The 2,433-nt window shown below is 33.3% G+C and overlaps 1 protein-coding gene across 1 annotated transcript in view; it reads right to left on the bottom strand.

Annotated features, from left to right (window-relative positions):
- LOC117110086 (sorting nexin-25-like) overlaps positions 1-2,406 on the bottom strand; it is a 3,414-nt gene extending 1,008 nt beyond the window's left edge. Inside the window, exons 1-4 of the mRNA XM_033252672.1 lie at positions 2,331-2,406; positions 1,310-1,394; positions 712-769; positions 28-101 (exon numbers count right to left, since the gene is read on the bottom strand). Of these exons, the coding sequence (XP_033108563.1) occupies positions 28-101; positions 712-769; positions 1,310-1,394; positions 2,331-2,406 (293 nt within the window). The remainder of the gene's footprint in view (positions 1-27; positions 102-711; positions 770-1,309; positions 1,395-2,330) is intronic.
- Between the last annotated feature and the right edge of the window lie 27 nt (positions 2,407-2,433).

Here is a 2,433-nt window from a genome sequence, read left to right as displayed (position 1 = left end):
TGTCTCTTATACACATCTTACAGTTACCTTGGTGATGTCTCCCGAAGTTCCCTGAAGTGATCACATAATTTTTCAGTAACATCCAGGGCCATGAACCGCACCTAGATGAATGAAATCAGCTTAGTATGATCAATACTTTTGTTGTATACTAACTCTGTATGAATATGTACCAATAGACATTGTATTACTCACACTTGGGAAAATGGACTGTTCCACTAAGCTCCACCCCACCCCCACCACCTTGGATACCGTTACTAAGGTCCCACAAAATTACAGCCACTTGTGGAGAAACATGGCCAAGTGTGCGGTCGTAAACATAAACATGCGTTCTTCTAAGAAATGCATGTATTCTGGCACGCCTATTGAATAACATAATTTGATTGGTCACTGGTCTGATACTCTACAAAATGCCATTGTTTCTTCCCTATTCTTGGAAACACCCTTTCCCATAAACATGGTTACAGGAATAAATGGTTAATTGCAAGTTAATTACTCAAGCTGAAAAACAAGGATAGCAGTGAAATTGATCCAGAAACCCACAAGCCTTTATGGTTCAGTGAACATACAGTTGCTACTAATACAGCCTATAATGTATGTTTGGTTTAAGGTCTTTTTTGTGAGGGCCTAGCAATAATTTGCCAACAGACGTGGTTCTTCGCCTTCATCTTGGAGGTGAGGCTCTACGATTGGTCAAAACTTACTGAAACTTACCATATCCACTTTCTGTAACCTTATAACCAAGTTGGTAATCAGCTCCCACATATCATCTCTGAAATATTATAGAAAATGATAAATAACTGAATAAATAGTTTGAAGATGTGTCTGTGATTTGTAAGGTTGTCATGAAAAACTATCACATTTATTCTGCAAAATTTGCAGAATAAATTTTTAAAATGAAAAAAACATAAACCACATTATGTATAATAATTGTAGAACTGTTTAATCCATAATAAACCAAGCACAATTTGATGTAAACTTACTGTAAGCTTTTGTCTATGTTATCAACAATTATTTAAGCAAACCAGATAAAAACTATTTGAATACTTACACAGTATAATAATAATAAAAAAATATATAGTGGTATATAGAAAATTATGTGGTTTTTATAGAGATTGTCTGTCAGACTTAAATCCAAAGGGGAAGAGTTTTAATAGCCATAAATTCTGACCCTAACTCTGCACCTGCTACTGTGACCCAAGAATTTACCCCATCTCATGGCCATCACTAGTTATCTGTTGCTCATCTTGCCTGCTTTAAGGAATATGGACCAAAGTTTTGGTAGACTAAATATTTACAAATATTAACTTACTCCAGAGCTGATATGAATGTGGTATAATCCTTGCCAAGGTCTCTGTACCAGACCATAATAAAATCTTGAACAACTAAATCAAACACTGTAATATAAAAAAAAAATAATAGAATTACAATCAAATCATGTAGAGTAATCAATATTAACATTTTGAATTAATTTTTCTTGTGTATGTATTTCAATTGCACCAACATCCACAAACAGAGGCAGCAATATGCAGCTTCAGTTCCCATACTGTAAAACCTTGAATTGAAGCCCAGTGGGCTTAATCTTGAGATGAAGCCATCTCAAGTTGAAGCCCCCTCTTTAGTTTGCAAAATTAACCTTGAAAAGAAGCCCATCTGGGCTTCTTTTCAAAATAGCATGAGCTTCTTTTCGAGACAGTACAGTACATACACTATATATGAATTTCAAAAAACAAAATAAATTGAATACAAGCTCAGTTTATACAGTAGTTTAGTTGATTTAATGCCAGTTAAATACACTCCAGGTACAGATTGATGTTTACAGTGGCCTTATTTATTGTTTTATAGTACAAAATCACAAAATTTACAGCATTCTTTTTGAAAAGAAGACGCCCCACCCCCTTTTTACTTTGCAAAAGTAGTCTCTAGAAGAAGCCCATCTCGAAAAGAGGCCCATCTCGATAAAAGCCCATCCAAAGTTCGCAAAAAAAAAAAAAAAGAAGCCCAGGGCTTCAATTCGAGATTTTACGGTATTTTTATAATTTTATGCAATCATTATAACATAAAATTAACTTTGCTCTCTGAGGGGGAATTCAAAATCAAAGAAAAAAAAAATCTTAACTAATGGTTATAAAAAATCCAAATTAATGGCAAATAAAATTAAATAACAAAATCAATAATATCAAATCAAATCAACATAGAATATAAAATTTAATCAAATCAAATTCATAGGGAAATCAAATGAATATGCTAACTATTTCATCAATTGATAATTGTATTATGCATATCATAAGTAGATTGATTGATTGATTGACTGACTATATAATATACTGTACCTTCTTTGATTGCTTTATCCATGGCTCTGGATATCACGACGCCCCTTCGTTTTCGCTTTTTCTTTCTTGTTCGCATTTCCTAAAGCAAGAAAATGTATAATAA

This window comes from Anneissia japonica, unplaced genomic scaffold (assembly GCF_011630105.1).
Source record: "Anneissia japonica isolate Jap-2015-1 unplaced genomic scaffold, ASM1163010v1 scaffold23438_len7198_cov132, whole genome shotgun sequence".
In the NCBI taxonomy this organism is placed as follows: Eukaryota; Metazoa; Echinodermata; class Crinoidea; order Comatulida; family Comatulidae; genus Anneissia; species Anneissia japonica.
This window is presented reverse-complemented; position numbering and strand designations above follow the sequence as displayed.